We start from the raw sequence: 15,952 nt of genomic DNA on the forward strand, positions 1-15,952 counted from the left end.
GTTCTGATCCAGATGGTTCCACCTCCCCGTCCTCCTCCTATAGTGGAGGGCGAAGCTATCTTCGCGAATATCGAAGCGAATGATAGTCAAGCTACTTTACGACAACGTAAAGGACCAGCAACTTCAACTCCTGTTCCAGAAAGTATCTCCAGTGTAGGAGATGAACGTTCTTCTTCCAAAGTTACCGACGACAACAACGATGATGGCGATGAAGAAGAAGTGACATGGGGTAAAACTCCCTCTGGAGTGGTGTTCCGTGTTCCTCAAACCACTTCTTTCGTTCACACTCTGCTCACCACGACCCACCGTTCTTCGCTCACTCGACTTACTCTTTTTTCGCTACTCGCTCAACCGCTCCTTTTCTACTTGCTTCGAAACCATCATACCCTCCGTTCGGTCTTCTTCCTGCTGTACTTCGCCTTCTGGCGAGGGTGTTATGATTGGGGCTTCGCATGGGTGTTGAGGAAACAGAGTGAGAAGAAATGGATTGTCAGACTTTTGAAAGGGAGAGGATGGTTGGACATCAACTCGGATCAAGGTGGTGAGGAAGGAAGACAGTGGGCAAAGTGGTGGAAGAGGGAGTTGGAGATGAAGATGGGTGTGGGATACAAGTGGGAGGACGTACCACCAGAGTTCAACGCTTGGTTGATGTTCCGTCAACTCGTCGATGTGGTCCTTCTCAAGTGAGCTACATTCCCATTGGCAAGCTGTACCTTCCCCTCCCCATCCCCATACTTCTTATCTGTCTTACATCCCCTACGTCGACGAAGCTGACCTGCCATATTCACACAGTGACTTCGTCTCCTACACTTGCTTTGCCTGGGCCAACCTCAACTTCCCCGCCAACCACTCCATTGCAACCCACATTTTCCGCTGGATATTCGGCTGGTCACTCATCGCCTTCAACCTCTGGGTCAAGATTGACGCACACCGAGTCGTCAAAGACTACGCTTGGTACTGGGGCGATGCATTCTGGTTGATGGTCATGCAGCATGATTTGGTCTTTGACGGTGTCTACGAGATCGCTCCTCACCCTATGTACTCCGTGGGCTATGCGGGATATTACGGATTGTCTATGGGTGAGCTGGTCAGACCATACTTTTTGTAGGAAAGCCAGCTGACGTCGTGACTGCAGTCGTTGGATCATATACCGTCTTGTTCGTTTCCCTCGCGGCTCACGCTGCACAATTCGCTTTCCTGCTCTGGTTCGAGAACCCTCGTAAGCTATCACATATTCGATTCTACATCGCCTAGTCGAGCTGACAACTCCTTCCTAGATATCGAACGTACATATGGCGGTGGAAAGAAACCTCTTGTCTCCCGTGTCCCGCTCTCTTTCGAACGATCCCAGTCTGATAACGCCGGCGAATCTGGGTTCAGCACCATCGTGGAAGGACACGCAGAGGGTCCCACTCCATCTGTTACTGAAGGTAGATACATTCTCCGTATCACAGCGCGATATCTTGGCTAATCACCATTCTTTCTTGTAGGAGAGACCGAAACCGAACCCGAGCTTCCTGAACTCCCGCCTACTGCTACATCCCATCCTGAGATCAGGAAACCTCGCTCGGACAGTATACTCAGCGCAGTATCCAACACGACGGACAGCGCGAGTTACTCCAAGAACGTGGGCAAGAAAAACTACAGTCGAAAACCAAGAATGTTGTCCATGCACGACCTCACGCATCGCTTCTTCCGAAAGCCTGTTATCGTGCTTGAACGATTGGATCTCTATCGGTGAGCTTAGCGGATCTAGGATGACAGGTATAGAAGTTAACAGAATCGCAGAGCTCCGGACTTCGCTCTCGTCCTGCTCGTGACATACTCTTTATCCACCTTGATTCCGCCTCTTTCCCCACGTTTAGCTCTAGCTGGTCACTTCCTCCACGCTCTGCTTTGGCGACTGTTCCACTCGTTTGGACTTGGTCTCCTCCTTCGAGCTCAATCAAAGACCAAATGGCTTGTCAGGCATTACCTTAAACACTATCATTACCCTGGCGATGGAACTTTTGACGAGGAAGACGAGAGCGAGGCCAAAGAGAGCGTTGTGAAGAGAGCTACTGAAGAGGCCTTTGGTAACTGGCAGGTCGGATACAACATCAGTTTGGTGATGACTTATGGTGAGCTATTGACAACTCGGTGTTGAAGGTACAGCTGACAGAAACTCGCAGTTTCTTTTGCCGGATTGGCATGGAAGACATACCATCTTCCCATGGACTGGACAGTCAGCGGAACTTTACTTCGACATGTCCTCGGCTTCGTGAGTATTCCCACACCATACAGTATATAATGTGTGCTAACATCTGCCGCAGTCTTTGATCGCTCTTCATATCTGGTCCGCCGTCTCGAGTTACGAGGTTCTCGGTGACTTCGGTGAGCACCTCCATCCACGAGTCACGACAAAATCTGACAAGACGTTTCTGCGCAGGATGGCTCTATTCCGACTTCTTCTTGATCGAGCAGATCCCCTCTCAACTCGCCTACACGGGTATCTACCGTTTCCTCAACAACCCTGAGCAAAGCATGGGTGGAGCTGCCTTCTTCGGTCTCTGGTTGATCAGCAACTCCAAGCTTGTGTTTGCGCTAGCACTTGCTTCGCATCTCAGTCACTGGTGGTTCCTGTCTTTCGTCGAACGGTAGGTTTGGAGCATCTGGACGAGTTGTAGGTGCTGATGGCTTCGTTTTCCAGTCCCCATATGCAGAAACTCTATGGTGATCGACTTCGAAAGGACGGTGGTCTCACCAAGACCCTCAAGAATGTTGCTGGCAAGACGCTGTCGAGCCGAGGTGGTCGTCGTGGGGACGACATCAAGAGGGTCGTACAGGAGGTCAGAGGTTCGATCGAGAAGGTTGAGGAGAAGGTGACAGAGGCTGTTGAGGAGTTCCTTGATCATGGTGAGTAAGAGAAGTCGACAGCAATCAGAAGTCATGCTGACGGTGACCATAGCTCGTCCTGTATTCTCTGAAATGGTTCACGATACCAAGATCTTGTTGCAGCAGTCTCGAGAAAGAATGATCATAACGTAAGCTGACCTTTGTACGACATTCCCTGGTGACAAAGCTAACAAAATCCCGCAGTCGTGTGGCAAGTGACATCTCTGCATACGATCCATCTCGATATTCTATCGCTCTGGCCACCTCGTCCTCTTCGCCTAACCCCCGTTACCACGTCGGCCAACCTATTCGAGTATCGTGGACAGCTCCCTCCAACCATTCTCGTAAGGACTGGATCGGTATCTACCGCCTCGGCTCGTGCAAGTCTCAGCTCGTCACTCGTATCTCGTCGGTCGGCAAATGGATGCCCATCTATGAGGAGGAATGGGATGGGGACAAGCCTGTGAACCCTGAGGAAAGGGAGGAACAAGGTGATGCCGGTGAGGTGGTCTTCAAGGGCGAACAATTGCCTTGGTTACCTGGACAGTACGAGTTGAGGTATCACCATGCTGGGAAACACAACGTCATGAGCAGGGTCGCGCCCATTGAGATCTACGGTGAGTCAGCTAGGTCAGGCGGGCCATCCTGTAGAACGATGAAAGCTGACGGGTGACGCAGTGGCCAAGCCCGATCAACCCGACTCTATCCGATCAATCCGTTCTACACTCCTCAACATCGTCTGTCTCTCGCTCGACTCGGACCCATCTCTCGTTCCTCGATCTGCCAAACCCCGTTCTTTGAGTTCTTCTGCGTCGTTGTCTGCCGCTACGTCCAACGAAGGAAGTGTCCCCTCGTTTGCGGCACTTCGCTCCATCTCAGAGGACGAAGAGCACTTCGCGGCTCACGAGACGGTGAGAAGCCGAAAGGACAAATCGACTGGTGGTCAAGCTGCGGTCGACGACGAAGGCGAGGACGATGAGTCGACACCCGACGCCAAGACTCCCGCTTCTTTCCCGATCAACATCCATTCGGGATCGACTTACCTCTCTCCTTCGTCCCCAGATGATGAAAACGCTCCATTGTTCTCCATCTCTCCTACATCCTCCCAATTACACGTCCCTCCACCGGGTGGTGGTATCAATGACGAAGAGGACGATGGTGATGGTGGTGGTGCTGGTGGTGGAGGAGGAGACGCGGATGATTTCGTCATCATGACGGAAAATCAAGCGAAACGTATCTCTGCTTTGGCGGAGATGGCGTTCGGAGTGGAAGTCAGTCCGGACGTCGTGGTCGCTGATGCGAACGTGAGTAGTCTGGCGAGGAGAGTGGTAGGTGCGAGGAGTTTGGTGGCGAGAGGAGATGGGGTGGGTGTAAAAGCGGTGTAGAGGGGCGGTGAGTGACGGAGGGGAGGTCAAACGAGACGTAGGAGAGACCGTCTCACAGGGGTAGTGGCGATGGCGGCGAGGAGGGGAAAAAAGAGGATGCAAAAGCAAACTTCACTATACACACCAGACATTCAAAAAGCAATATCTCCGGATGCATGTTTCTATTTGTCTACTTTTGTATAGCGGGAGGCCGACCAAGAGATCTCTTAGTGTATACCGTGGTACGAGTGATCGACCACGTCGAACACAGGGATGTGTTGGTAGTTCGTAGTCCACTGACGATCTGGCCTCTTTCCTTCACGCGCAAAGCTGGCATATAGCCTAGAGGAAGCACCGTCCCGTTCAGACCCCCGTTATACGAGTATATCTATCGTTCTATTCGCTTCTCCTTCTTCTCCTTCTTCCCCTTCTCCTCCTTTTTCTCCATTCCATTCAATGTGAGCCATCTTCACCTCCTTCTCTAGCAAAGCCGTTCGATCGAACTTTCGCATCAAGATGTTTGTAGAAAAACACGGTATTTCGCTTTTCAGACTTATCAGGTGGCCAATGATAATATGGCATAACGCCCAATTCTGTCCAGCCGCAAGACCGATATAATCGTTCGCCGAATGAGTGTTGTTCGGTATCTAGCATCTGTCGGGGTGCGAGTCGCAGTTGCGAGGAAATCGGATATTGAGGAGGGAGAGGAGGGAGGTAATGCAGAATGTAGTCAGCGTTGTATCGTTGCCTCAGCGCCCTCAACGCCCGACTGTCAACTCCACACACGAGCTCGAGCTCAGATCTTTTTCTCAGACGCCAGACCTCGCCCCGAGCTGAGATCGCGCTTGGCTCATGCCTCAAAACCACTGGCCTGGCCCCGAAGCCCGAAGCCCGAAGCCCGACGCACAAGTCCCTCCGACGCCTCGTTCAGACCTCGACCTTGAGCACCAAACCCGAACCGAGACGTCGAGGAATTATCTCGCCACGAGCTCGAACTTGAACACAATTCTTAGGCCGAGTCGTGAAAAAGGCTCTCATCATCCCGACCAGCTCTCCATCCTAGATCAGCGCCGCGCCCTGACCTCGACCTTCGCCCCAACTTCTACGTCGTACGAACCACGACCTGCGCACCGACCTGAACGACCGGTTCGGTGCGTCCAAAATTTCACTCACACAAATCGTACTCCCCCATTCCCTCGCCTCATCCTCCAACTTCCCCAAAAGGGCTTTCCCAACCCCCCTCCCACCATACCTCACATCCACTAACATTTTCCTCACTTCAGATCTGAATGCGCCATTTGGCATGGAGGCGAAAGCTAGTTGGACTGATCCTATTATTTCGGGATGAGGGGTTGGGTTGCCGTTCATATCGAGCGAGGGGAGGAGGGCGTCGTTGTCAGTGTTAGTCTGGGTGATCTGGTTGAGGAGGGTCGACGTTGATGATGATGTTGAGGATGGTGTTGTTATTGATGAAGAGGACTGTATTGAATTTGATGATGAATTGGGTGTTGATGTTGAGGACGGTGTTGTTATCGTTGAGGGTGGTATTGTCCCAGAGGGAGGAGATGATGTGGTAGACGATGACCCGCTAGAATCAATACTTCGCGAGACGGTATTGCTGGCCGACGAAGACTCCGCGAAAACACCCTCCCCCATCTCTGTTTTGACCAACTTCGCCACGAAAAGAACCACACCCCCAAGTGGAGGTGGGAACTTCTTCTCTTGTTCCGGATCGACAATCACATCTTTCAGACTTGTGAATAGCTGAAGGGCCGACTCGACCGTGTAGGGATGTGTGAAGTATGTGGACATGCCGAGGGACATGTGCGAGGAGACGATAGCAGCGAGACGGGGAGCGATTGATGGGCTGCTTGTCGTATGCGACGGGGACGGGAGGGAATCAGGTCGGGCGGATGCGGAGCGCGGTGGCGCGAGTGTGTGATTGAGCGAAAAGTAGAGTGAGAAGAACGATATGGAGCGATGCAGGTTGTTTGAGGAGAGCAAGCGAAGGAGGGAGGTAGAGAGAAAGTCGAGCAGACCAACGAGGTATGAGGAGAGTCCAAGAGGGAGAGAAAGAAGGAGTTGCAACAATCAGCAGAGGCAGTATAGTACAGACGGATACTTTCGCTCGATGCACGTCGACACTCACAGCTCATCTCTCGACACTCGTTCAATCACGACCCTCGCTCTCTGCGCAACTTGTCCAGAAGTGGCATTACGCTCACCCACTCTCGCATCGGCTCCGGCAAGATTAGTCTCGAAGATCTGGGTCAGCGTCGGCTCGGGATTGACGGTAAGATCGGGGTTCGATATTGACATCGTGATCGAATCTTGATTGGGAGATAGCAAGTTGAGGATCAGGAAGAGAAATACTATTGGAGTGCGCCCAGTCGTCGTGTAGGTGCTGGACTGCGATGTGTCTCTTTCCACCTAGTCTCAAAAGGACTTCTGGGGCACTCTCTCTCTCTCTGTGATCGAGAATGGGAGAGTTTGAGAACAGTTGAGATACTCGCGAGTCTTTGAGACCATGTATGAGATTATACTCAATGTCAACATTCCCCAATCTCAACTTTTCTCTTCTCGAAGCGGACAACGCCGACTGATAAGGAAACGGTTTTACTGTAGGAGACACCGGGTAGTATCCGCGTATGCATCCAGTACGTTGCTCAGATGATGCGAGATTCGTCTATATCTATTCATGATCATGAACAACAGGACTGCCTGTGTATTGTACCGTATCGTATTATCTCTATGTGGGTACTACATCTATTCTACATCACCCTAATCTCTCTTCTCTCCAGGACCCTCTTCAAACCCTCTTTCGCTCCATTCTCACCTTCATCACATGCACTCCTAGCCAATCCTCCTCCTCCTCCGGCAGCTACTACACCGCCTGCTCTCGCTCTCGTATCTACACTGATGGTAGGTACAGATCCTCCTCTGAGGACTTTGATCTGAGTCGGTAAATCCGTCATCATGGTCGGTGCGGTCGGTTTCGCATTACCCCCACCCCCACCACATCCGCCTCCGCCTCCTGCTCCGCTGGATCTTTGCATCGGGATGGAAGTTGCTGCTGTCGACTTTGTCATCGTTGTTGATTTACGTCTCAAGATCGATCGATATTGACTTTTCCCACTTGACAAACTCGGAGTGGGTAAAGATCCTTTTCGCGGAGGCGGACGAGCAGCAGCATCGGAGCTGGTGGTGGTACCACCCAAAGCGGAAGGGAGGACGAATGTCGAGTCGCAAGATGGAGCGGAAGGTCTTCTGTTGGTTCCGGATCCGGAAGCAACGAAAGAATGGAAGAATGCCGAATCATCAGATTTCCACCCTTGTCGACTGAATGTTACGCTTTCAACATTATCCGCCAGTGATCCTCTTCTTCGACATAGTTCCGCAGCCGAAGGTGATCGCGCTGCTGGAGGAGCAGGTTCGACTGACAGACGAACAGGTGGAGGCGGCGATCTGTGTCGCGTACATCGTGAACTGGAAGGTTTGGCCGCTGCTGTGATGCAGATGGAAGTCTTACGACCACGCGATGTGGATACTGCGGAGGAAGTGCTCGGTCCAGCGACGGCGGCAGCGTTGTAAGGCTGCTCGTAATCGTCCGTAGAGGTAGTGTATGCGTCGATGGTGTGTGTTCGACGTCTAGGAGTGAGGGCGTTGACAGCTTGAGTGGCCCACGCTGTCGAAGCCCATGACGGACGATGTTTCAAGCTCGCAGCTGCAGATGGGAAAGTCGTGTCGACCACACCGTCAATGTCTTCCTCGGATGTGAACCCATCTTCCTCATCTTCACGGTAGCCGTCATCCGAATCGCTCTCATGGCCAGGGATGGGCAATGGCGAATCGACAAATTCTTCCCGATCATCAACATCATCCTCAGCATCATCCTCGTCATCTTCCTCGTCTTCGACCTCCTCGCATCCCTCCTCAGCGTGTGTTGCTCCCCAGGTTGGCATTCGAAGTGGGGGAGGAGAAGCTCTGCCCGATGATCGACGATAACTTGACATGGGACTGACCGAGGTAGATCTGGACCTTGGTCGTGACGAAGGAGCGGTACGAGGTGATGGAAGACAAGGGTTGACAGCGAAAGTGAGAACCGAAGGTCGTTTCTTGATCAAGCCAGTCGACGCAGCTGTAACACCATTTCTTGAGGAGGAGGCGGGGAGCATATCGCTCGCTTTGGAGATACCTAAGCCGAAAACGTGTTCGCGACAATCCTCACTGGCACTTGTCGAGGCTGCCGTATCTCTTCTCAAGATCGGTTTGCTCACATTCTTACATGTGGGGGTTGCGATTGTCGGATTTGGTGAAGTCGTTCCCGAACAATTGGAAGAAGTCTGTCTCGACCGAGCGGGTTGGGATTGCGATTGGAAGAGAGTACTGATGAGTGAAGGACTCTGCGCTCCACTACGAGGTTGATCACAACCTGCCCCCCAGTCTGAGGAGATACATCCAGCTTCTGAATCGGTCGAAACTGTCGTTGAAGGCGTGGGTCGAACAGGGATCTTGGCGAAAGACAGAGTTTCAAAGTATCCTGACGTGAGAGGGGGTGAAGAGGGAGATCCACGGGATTTCGAAGGTGGTGAAGGTGTGTGCGATCCGTGCGTTGATAATGGAGAAGCGAATGTGAATAAGGATGGAGTGGTAGTGACGGAAGGTCTGGCCGAGGGCGAGGGACGAACGAGGGGAGATGTCGTGAAGAGGGGTGGAAGTGGTGATATAGACATGTTGGCAGTGGGTTTTATTGCTATTGATGGCGGATCGATCGGATTATATACACGAGTTGTTGAGACAGAAGGGTATTGGAAGATTGTCCTTTGGTTGGTATCCAAGGAGGCGATACGATTATCGTATCTTCTCCAAAACCAGGGGTTGATTGGTGTGAGAGAGAGTCACCGAGCGAGACCAATACCTTTGGCTCGGATTTTAACAACGACGACGATCTTCAAACATCATTTTGGCTAGACTTTTTGGTTGCGAGTCGAGACCGTTTGTGAGGTTTTCTGAAGAAAGTTGAGCACGCACGTACACTGTTTGGCGAGTGTATGTCAGGAGTTTGAAACGGATCTGATCTCGTCCGTCCGTTCGTTCGTTCGCGACGCAAATGTCGAAACAGTAGTCGTAAGGGGAAAGGGAGAAGTGTAACGGGAAACGAGGGGGGTTATCGTCGGTCGAAGGTTGAAGGTTGAGGAAAGAAGAGAAGGTCGCCCCGTTTCAGAGAAAAGCTTGAGCTGCACGACGTATTCAACGAGTCGTTGGGTTGATATGATAGTGGTAAAACAAATGTGGATGGGTAGTTTCTCTTGCAATGTAATGTTGGCTGACCAGAAGAACAGAGTATTATTATTTGGTTACCCAGCTGCTTGGTTGGGTATGGTCTCGCGACCTCTTTTACTACAGACTTCAGTTTGGGGGTCATACAGTGCTACGGTGCTACAGTGCTATAATATTCCCAAGCCAATATGGAATCAGTCTTCATCCCCTGTCCCCCCTGTTCCCCCTGTACCCCTTCACCTGAAACTTCGTAATCTTCCTTACGATAAAAAGAAAAACCAAGCCAACGCTACCATATCAAGCGAGCGAGCGAGCAGCAAGTTGCAGGTGAGTGGTGTGAAAATCTCTTGCCAGGGGTACAATACAATATATGTAAGGCACGACTCGCGTGGGGGTCTCGTTTCCCTTTTATTCCGCGCACGCGGGGACAAAGCACGACCACGCCCTCGGTCAAATCCGACGTCATTTTCATTTTTGCTTCCCGGGACAAGGATGTGAGACCTTGGTTATTAAGGGTCAATTTTGTTATTACTTCCGAGTAATTCGTATGAAATGTTCGAATAGAGAAGTATCGAGGAATTTTCTAATTGCTTGTGAAAAGTTACGTGTAGAAAAGAAAAGTCCTTGCCACGGTCCCTAGTACCATCTCAACCCCTGTACCTAATACAGTCTGCCCCTGCCCTTTCTGGGTAAATCTGTTCCGCACTTCTGTAATGCCCAGCAAGTCTTGGTATCTAGTTTGTGTGGCTCGCGACACCGCGCTTGATGTCCACGTCCAAATACGTGCCTCGAATCGAGGATGTACCAAGTCGAAACAGTACGAATACATACGCTGACAGCCAAGTCTGGCAAAATTGTGGAGGTTCACCTCGTTGTGCTGCCGTACCAATTCACATGCCTTCCCCAACGTGATACCGATGAGGGTGTGAGCATTATTCATACGAATATGCACTATTGGCCTGTTGTACCGTCCCGATCTCTTATGATGACGAGGCAAGTATACCTTCTACACTATACTCACCGTCATCACCATTCAGTCACTACAACTAGTGTATCAGTCCTTAGCGTCACTCAGACACCCTCATCCAATCGAAGAAGCCTGAAATCTCGGTACAAGAGCATTGTATATTGCCGATACCACTACTACTACTACTCTGACACTGCCACACACCACATAACCGAAGTTTTACACCGCCGACCGCACAGAACATCCGTTCCGTTGGCTTTGTGAACCTGTGAACCTGTGAACTTGCCTGTACCTGTATAGAACAAACACTAGACCCCCTTGTCATAGGGGAAAGGGTTAAGGACCGGTTCCTCGTTCTTCCTCGCACGGTAAACAACTACGAAGCACAGCTCTTACTTTTGATGTAGGATAAGGATGGCTGGAGGTTTCATCATCATTGTGCTTGTGAACGTACCTGCGTTTCAGGTTCAGATCTTATGAGAAAGGAAGAAAACAAGCAACGACATACATGCCCATGCAGGTTTGTTTCGGAAGAGCACCTACTGTACACACTCGTGTCTCCTTTGACTAGAAGTAAGTATGGATATCGTTTGTATGTCCACTTATCGTATCTGTACTAGGTTTGGTTCGGCGTTCGTATGAACACCGTTCGGTTATTCTTCTCACTATAGTAACAGTTTCTCCTCTCTACCTTGCATATCGTATACGGCCATGGCCACAACACAAAGGAGGGGTGTGACATCCTCATACCACAATCACGAACCCATAACCAGTACTGCCTCAGCGTGCCACGGTACTTTCCTCAGATCCAGCCAAGACCGAGAACGTACCCCATCTAAACTGGCTAGACCCGTCATGGCGTCGACGCCCAAGCCTACCGCTTCCTGAACTGTACTAACGTCGCACGAGCGTGGAAAGAACATACCATCATCAAAATCACATCATATCACTCATTATGATTCGTAAAGTACTGAAATCATGCAATGCTATAAACAAAAACAACAGACAAGCAAACGAAACGTATCAACTGAAATATGCAATGAATTGTCCTTCAATGCCCCCGCTCCGCCTCGCCAGTCGCAAGGAAAATAGTGTTTGGGACACGTCCCAGTTACGTCAGAAAGTCCTTGACTAACCAGAGAACCAACCGGCAATCTCCTTCACCTCAATGCTCTCCTTCCTCCTCCTCACCCGAATCATCAACTTAACGTCTCAGGATACCCCATGCCGAGAGGATTGTGATCAACAGAGTCGTGAGGACCATAAAGTGGGCAGGTTGAGCAAGGGTGGAAAGCGCATCGGAACAGGTTGCGCAGCTCCATCCGTCTAGGAGGGAGTAGAGATCAGGTCAGCACACCTGCGCATTCTCATCGAGTCGTCCATCCATGTCCCATTTAATTCCTATTTGTCTCGCCCCACACCCCTCCATAGTTCCACTTGTCTTGTCCACATCACTTCGCCCCCTGCAACCGGCACCGCTGCCTCGCGGGATACCGTCGTCTAAGGCGGGGACAGACACTTCAAGCCCCTCATCGGATCGGTCGCACTTCCCCTTCGTTCAGCACAGACGGACCGTCTGTACTTCTCTCATTTGTGAAGAAACTGAAATGCCTACTCACCTGCTATACTCTTATATTCTCCCGGTCTATAGATCATGAAATTCGTCCCGGAGTACGGACTGAAATAACCCCCTTTCACAGGTGCCCCCTGCCCTCTCTCATCGACGATTTTAAGCACGTATGTCGCCTCAGCGAAGGGAGTTTGGCCAGGGATCTGTTCCCATTCCCATGGGTTCCAGACGATCGAGGTTGAGTTTCCGGGTATAACGTTGGAGGGTGAGGCGGTGGGGCCAACGGGGTAGACGTTGCCGTTTGCAGAGCAGGAGGCGACGACGGTCAGGGAGGTGGGGGTTACGCTGGGATGTGTGAACGTGGCGGGATGTGATGAGAGTAAGATGTGTCGCGCGCAAGGGAGGAAGGAAGGGAGAATGGATCGTCGAGGGGTGGAAAGTAGGAGGAGGACAATGTCAGCGCAGCTCTCGTATGAAGATGGCGGAGGGGAAGCGATGCAGAGATAGACAAGAAAGAAGACGAGGTGAGCAGAAAATGTAGGTAGGAGACCAGTAGGTAGGTAAAGGATAGGATGAAGACATTGAAGCATCACATCACTGTGAGCGCTCCGTATAGAGGTAGGAGAGCATGGAAATGGAAGCGACAACACCGGCGTTGAGTGAGATGTACCGGCGGGAAGGACAGAAGACCAAACGTCGGCTCAAAAATAAGGGTGATGTTAAGGGGGGAAAGGACGCAAATTTAGAAGGTGCAGGTCCGAATGTGTGCAAGTGCCAATGCTCAGCCTTGAGATCCACTCACTATAAACTCGTCAAGTTCCATCCAAACGTTATCCAACTATCCTTTGCAATCTTATAATAACTCGCACTCGCCGTCGATGGGGGTTGAGTGACCGTCAGACCGCCCGCTGCTGCTGTACCAGGTATAGAGACGGAGGAAGTCGCGTTGCCAGACTGACGAGACGCGGAAGCGGAAGCCGAGGCGGAGCCGGAGCCGGTGCTGGAGGACATGATGGGTGGTATCGGCTATTGAGGGGAGAGCAAGAGACTTGAAGTGGACGCAGGTATCAGTACGGAACGAGAGTGTGGGATCGGAAGGTGCAGGTGGAAGCGCGGTCCAGTAGTGGGGCGGGCGTCCGGTCGATCGGCAGGTGATTGGTTCGCTTCCCAGATCTCAGACTGAAGGCAAGGCGGCAATCGAGATGAGATGGACGGCGTCGAGAGGAGTAGATGGAACGACCACGAGTTTACTGAGAATCGGGAATGATGTGGGTGGAGAAAGGAGGGTTTAGAGTAAAGAATGAAGAGATCAAAGTTTGTGAAGTGGAACGTTGCAAGGAAACAAACGTAGCTTTGACTTTTGGTTGAGTAAAGGATGGACCGTGCACAGCCTCTCTTTCACCTCGTGTATGTCAACGGAAGGAATCACACGCGCACACACAAAGTTGGACACGACACAATAACTCGCCCTTCTTTCTTCCGACAAGTTGATTGAAGACATGCATACTTATACCGCATATCCTTTCACAAGGAAATCGAGTCGGCTGATTGGGTTGAATGGCCATACGAAACGAGGGCTTGTGCAATTTAGTCGGAATAGACAAAAGAAGTGCATCAAGTGCAGCTGTACGTTGCGACGACTCCCTGATCATCCGGTCAAAGCTGAAACCCGATTCACGTGCATGAAACGCGGCGAGGTGACTCTCCCTTGAAGGGTTGGCTGTTATTGCCACGTCATGTATAATGATATCAATCCCAAATCGAGGTGACGCACCAGTACAAGCTGGGTGACCTGGTTGTGCTGTATAATGCTACATGATGCATGATTGACTTATATGATATATTGCTCTTTGTACCCTCTTACTTCTTTTGTCTTTCACCTATCACGCGCGTACAGATGTACAGGCACGATTAGTGCTTGTGATGAGCATGAGCCTCTTTGGACTGCTTCTTGGCCTCATCCTTCTTCCTCAACTCCTCCTCCTCATCGTCGATGATCTCCTCATCCTTCTTGGCGCCCCTTGAGGGCTCGTTACCGTGTGCTCGGGCGATAGCAGTGGGGTGCTTGATAGCCTCGTCGTGAGCTGCTTGAGCCTCCTCCTCGAGCTTCTCAACTCGCTTGGCATCGGCAAGGGCGTTACCGTGGTTTCGCTCGTCTTTTCGGTCGAGTCGAGAGTGAGCACCTTCGGGTGCGACCTCGTATCGGTCACCAGTCTGGGGGTTACCACCTAATCGAACGAACGAGTAAAACATGTCAGCGTTGTCTTTCAATTTGCTTTTCTCGATCCTCGTGATTGACTTACCAGCTTTGGTGTCGTTGGAAGCCTCGGGGTGCTTGGCACCAGCAGCGTCGTGCTTGGTGTCGAGGGAAGGGTTTTGGGCAAGTTGAGTTTCAGCGTCGGCGACCATCTGCAAAAAATCATGTCAGTCAGCTATTCGCTCAGAAAGACCATGAGGAGCTCGGAGCTCGACGAGCGAGGTGTTACGAGGGCACTCACGATGAATGTGTGTTTTGTGTTGTGTGTTGGGTTTTGGTTTGTGTAGTAGATGCTAGATGCAATGCAAAGTGTTTTCGTTGGTGTTGAAGTTGAGGAAGAAAGAGAAAGAAGTTGTCTTTTGCTGCACTTTGTCGATTTTGGTACCTGCTCATCACGACATACTTTAGTTGCCATACACCGTGTACAAAGGAGATCCACTACGTCATTGTCAGCCTAACACTGACCCAATATTCTGAGCCTGATTCCTCAAAACGTAATATGTTATATGTGCGTCATAGCAATTAAACAGGCTAAGCGACGGCATTAAATGGATTGGAACGTTCTACGCTAATCTCTCCCTCCCTCCCTTGTAGTTGGGTTGTATCATGTGGTTCCACACAAAAAGGACAGCGTAGTACGTGCACTTCACGCTTACTGTACACTGTCACAAAGGGGCGGTATTACCGTTCGAGCGTATGGAAACAAGGGTACGTAACCCTGAACACAAGTAAAATGAATTTGTACGTGCGTCAGTGGTAGTAGTATTATTCAGTTACGTCACTCTGTTGTGTCCGGTTAATTCCATGTACAATGCGTCATGTTCACAACAACCTCGGTATGGATGGGTGCATGAGAATGCGGAAGAACAAGGTATATAAAGAGGTGTTGAGTTGATCATTGAGAGTTATCTTTCTCTTCTTCACAACGCAACTTTCAAACTACCAACTCAAATCCCACAACCAAACCAAACCAACCAACCAAGCAACCAACATGTCTGACACTTTCCGAGAATCTTTTGGCGACAGTGAGTCTTTCGAGTCTTTCCTTGCCACCTCTCACTTCACCGCCACCGCACCATACATCCAATACTCTCCCATGTTCTCATCCTCACCCCGTTCCGCTTATACATCAAGCATGTCGCTGACCTTGCCTCTCCACCACAGAGACTAAGGCTGCCGTCAAGCCCGACTCTGAGAAGACCTACCTCGAGCAAGGTGTTGAGGCCGTCAAGGGCAAGGCTGACGTGAGTCCATCCCGGCCTTCTCTCATCACATCTTGATCACTATAACTGATATACTTTGCTCAGTCCGCCGCCTCTACCGCTCAACCCCAATCTCAAAAGTCTTACACTCAAGAGATTGGAGATGCCGTCTCCGGTAACTCTAACGAGAACCAGACTTCCCTCGCCGACAAGGCCAAGGACGCTCTTGGTATGAACAAGCAGTAAATTCCTTGGGGAACGAAAGGAGAATGGAAGAAGTGACAAGGTTCTTTATGTAGCGATATTAGTGACATGAATCTGTAAAACGACATATCTACACCATGAGCAGCCGCATCAGTGTTTTGTTATCTGGGTTTCTGTTCGTCTCCATACGATAGCAGCCGGATATCAGATAAAGGTAAGGTTTATTGGGAGTTC

At 50.8% G+C, this 15,952-nt stretch overlaps 6 protein-coding genes across 6 annotated transcripts; 2 read left to right on the forward strand and 4 right to left on the reverse strand.

The window, feature by feature from the left end:
* Positions 1 to 12: 12 nt before the first annotated feature.
* CI109_104363 (uncharacterized protein) lies at positions 13 to 4,259 on the forward strand (the record flags this gene model as incomplete). Its single annotated transcript, XM_032005390.1, has 13 exons — positions 13 to 683; positions 793 to 1,079; positions 1,136 to 1,219; positions 1,278 to 1,430; positions 1,491 to 1,737; positions 1,789 to 2,120; positions 2,172 to 2,260; positions 2,313 to 2,373; positions 2,429 to 2,636; positions 2,690 to 2,895; positions 2,948 to 3,023; positions 3,079 to 3,491; positions 3,553 to 4,259. The coding sequence occupies 13 exons, from the start codon at positions 13 to 15 to the stop codon at positions 4,257 to 4,259; spliced, it is 3,534 nt and encodes a 1,177-aa protein (XP_031860351.1).
* Positions 4,260 to 4,691: 432 nt separating this feature from the next.
* CI109_104364 (uncharacterized protein) lies at positions 4,692 to 6,557 on the reverse strand (the record flags this gene model as incomplete). The annotated part of the gene is made up of 3 exons (XM_065967483.1): positions 4,692 to 4,892; positions 5,412 to 6,105; positions 6,388 to 6,557. The coding sequence occupies 3 exons, from the start codon at positions 6,555 to 6,557 to the stop codon at positions 4,692 to 4,694; spliced, it is 1,065 nt and encodes a 354-aa protein (XP_065823555.1).
* A 452-nt stretch (positions 6,558 to 7,009) lies between these two features.
* On the reverse strand, positions 7,010 to 8,971 carry CI109_104365 (uncharacterized protein; the record flags this gene model as incomplete). The annotated part of the gene is made up of 1 exon (XM_032005388.1): positions 7,010 to 8,971. One exon carries the CDS (start codon positions 8,969 to 8,971, stop codon positions 7,010 to 7,012), a length of 1,962 nt encoding a protein of 653 aa, XP_031860349.1.
* A 2,718-nt stretch (positions 8,972 to 11,689) lies between these two features.
* Positions 11,690 to 13,066, reverse strand: CI109_104366 (uncharacterized protein; the record flags this gene model as incomplete). The annotated part of the gene is made up of 3 exons (XM_032005387.1): positions 11,690 to 11,811; positions 12,105 to 12,400; positions 12,858 to 13,066. The coding sequence occupies 3 exons, from the start codon at positions 13,064 to 13,066 to the stop codon at positions 11,690 to 11,692; spliced, it is 627 nt and encodes a 208-aa protein (XP_031860348.1).
* A 900-nt stretch (positions 13,067 to 13,966) lies between these two features.
* Positions 13,967 to 14,464, reverse strand: CI109_104367 (uncharacterized protein; the record flags this gene model as incomplete). Its single annotated transcript, XM_032005386.2, has 2 exons — positions 13,967 to 14,283; positions 14,359 to 14,464. The coding sequence occupies 2 exons, from the start codon at positions 14,462 to 14,464 to the stop codon at positions 13,967 to 13,969; spliced, it is 423 nt and encodes a 140-aa protein (XP_031860347.2).
* Positions 14,465 to 15,303: 839 nt separating this feature from the next.
* On the forward strand, positions 15,304 to 15,760 carry CI109_104368 (uncharacterized protein; the record flags this gene model as incomplete). The annotated part of the gene is made up of 3 exons (XM_032005385.1): positions 15,304 to 15,337; positions 15,477 to 15,556; positions 15,620 to 15,760. The coding sequence occupies 3 exons, from the start codon at positions 15,304 to 15,306 to the stop codon at positions 15,758 to 15,760; spliced, it is 255 nt and encodes an 84-aa protein (XP_031860346.1).
* Positions 15,761 to 15,952: the final 192 nt, after the last annotated feature.

The sequence above is a fragment of the Kwoniella shandongensis genome, chromosome 7 (genome assembly GCF_008629635.2).
Source record: "Kwoniella shandongensis chromosome 7, complete sequence".
Lineage (NCBI taxonomy): Eukaryota > Fungi > Basidiomycota > Tremellomycetes > Tremellales > Cryptococcaceae > Kwoniella > Kwoniella shandongensis.